Genomic DNA, 1,263 nt, shown 5'->3' with positions numbered 1-1,263 from the left:
GATTCTGTAAAAAACTAAAAGTTCTGCGCTCCTGATCTCAACAGAGACCAAAAGTCACGTGACAAAATCTCAGCCACTCTGAGTGAAAACAGATTAAAAATGTAAGTAGGAAAATATTTACAGTCATAACATGGAGTTGCTATTTCTTCCATGTTTGGTAACACCTGTGGGTGCTTGGAAGAATGCTGTTGATTCCAGGTCGTCTCCATTTTTATAAAATAAATAACCAAAGAACTGTAACTTTCTTTTTTTTGCCTTATGGTTTATGACTTTATAACTTGGTCATACTGCACATTAGACATTTCTGAGTTCTCTGTTCTTCCAGCCATGGCTGTGGTGTTTCTACTGAAAAACATGACTTCATATAATAGTGAAACATCAGCCCACAGTTAAGGAAACGTGACAGGAGCAAAAGAACACCCAGAAACTGCCTGTGGTTCACAGCATTAAAATATCTGAGTAGGCACTTCAAACTTGAGCAACTTTTTCTCTGTTCATTGCAGAATTTCTGTTACAGTTAATACCAACAATTGTGCAGCATTTTTTGGAAAGATACTTGCAATGTACGGCTCAACACAAGCTGCCTTTTTAGAAAATTATGAGAAATGTTTATGGGACACTGGCTTTAAAATGAATGCCAAAATAAAGCATTACTAATATGTTTTGATATCAGCTGTGACTCTTCTTGTGAAACACTGTTTTCTACAAGTTTCAATTCAAACTAAGCAGCATCCAGCATAACGAGCTACTGTCCTGCAAACCCTACCTACCTGTCTTCACTGCAGTCTCACACAGACGACTGTTTCAATCACTTACCAGACGTTCTGGTCCAGTCCCTCAATTCTTTTGGTGTGTGTGTGCCGCGACATCATTATATGCTGCAACACAAAATCAAGTCAGAGTATAGCTACGTTCAGGAGCCCAGAATAGGGGAATGAAGGGAGCATCTGTGCAGCGAGCGGCGCGGTATAAAAAAATAACGATCAACCACTTGGTACATAATATTGCAAGACTGGACTTTGTGGTTTTGCAGCCTCTGTGGCTATATCATCGTTAGACTTTAATGCATTATCCACAAATTCTACAACAACAGTAACACTAAATCAAACCCATTCCACCTTCAGTATTTTAAAAACAATCTATCAAATCAATTTATCGTCATGTTGCTGTACATACACAGTAGTGCAGGCAAGATGAGAGAGCGTTCCTTCAGGATCCAATAACTTCAAGCAATTTAAATAAAGAAGTGTTTGCATATCTGGA

General features: G+C 38.5%; 1 protein-coding gene across 1 annotated transcript in view; it reads right to left on the bottom strand.

The window, feature by feature from the left end:
- LOC103368782 (kynurenine--oxoglutarate transaminase 3) overlaps positions 1 to 924 on the bottom strand; it is an 8,395-nt gene extending 7,471 nt beyond the window's left edge. The window contains exon 1 of the mRNA XM_008297267.1: positions 817 to 924. Coding sequence (XP_008295489.1) covers positions 817 to 872 — 56 coding nt within the window. The 5' untranslated portion in view covers positions 873 to 924. The remainder of the gene's footprint in view (positions 1 to 816) is intronic.
- Positions 925 to 1,263: the final 339 nt, after the last annotated feature.

The sequence above is a fragment of the Stegastes partitus genome, unplaced genomic scaffold (genome assembly GCF_000690725.1).
Source record: "Stegastes partitus isolate 25-593 unplaced genomic scaffold, Stegastes_partitus-1.0.2 Scaffold25, whole genome shotgun sequence".
Taxonomy (NCBI): domain Eukaryota; kingdom Metazoa; phylum Chordata; class Actinopteri; family Pomacentridae; genus Stegastes; species Stegastes partitus.
The sequence above is the reverse complement of the archived record's forward strand: the minus strand, read 5'-3'. Positions and strand labels throughout refer to the sequence as shown.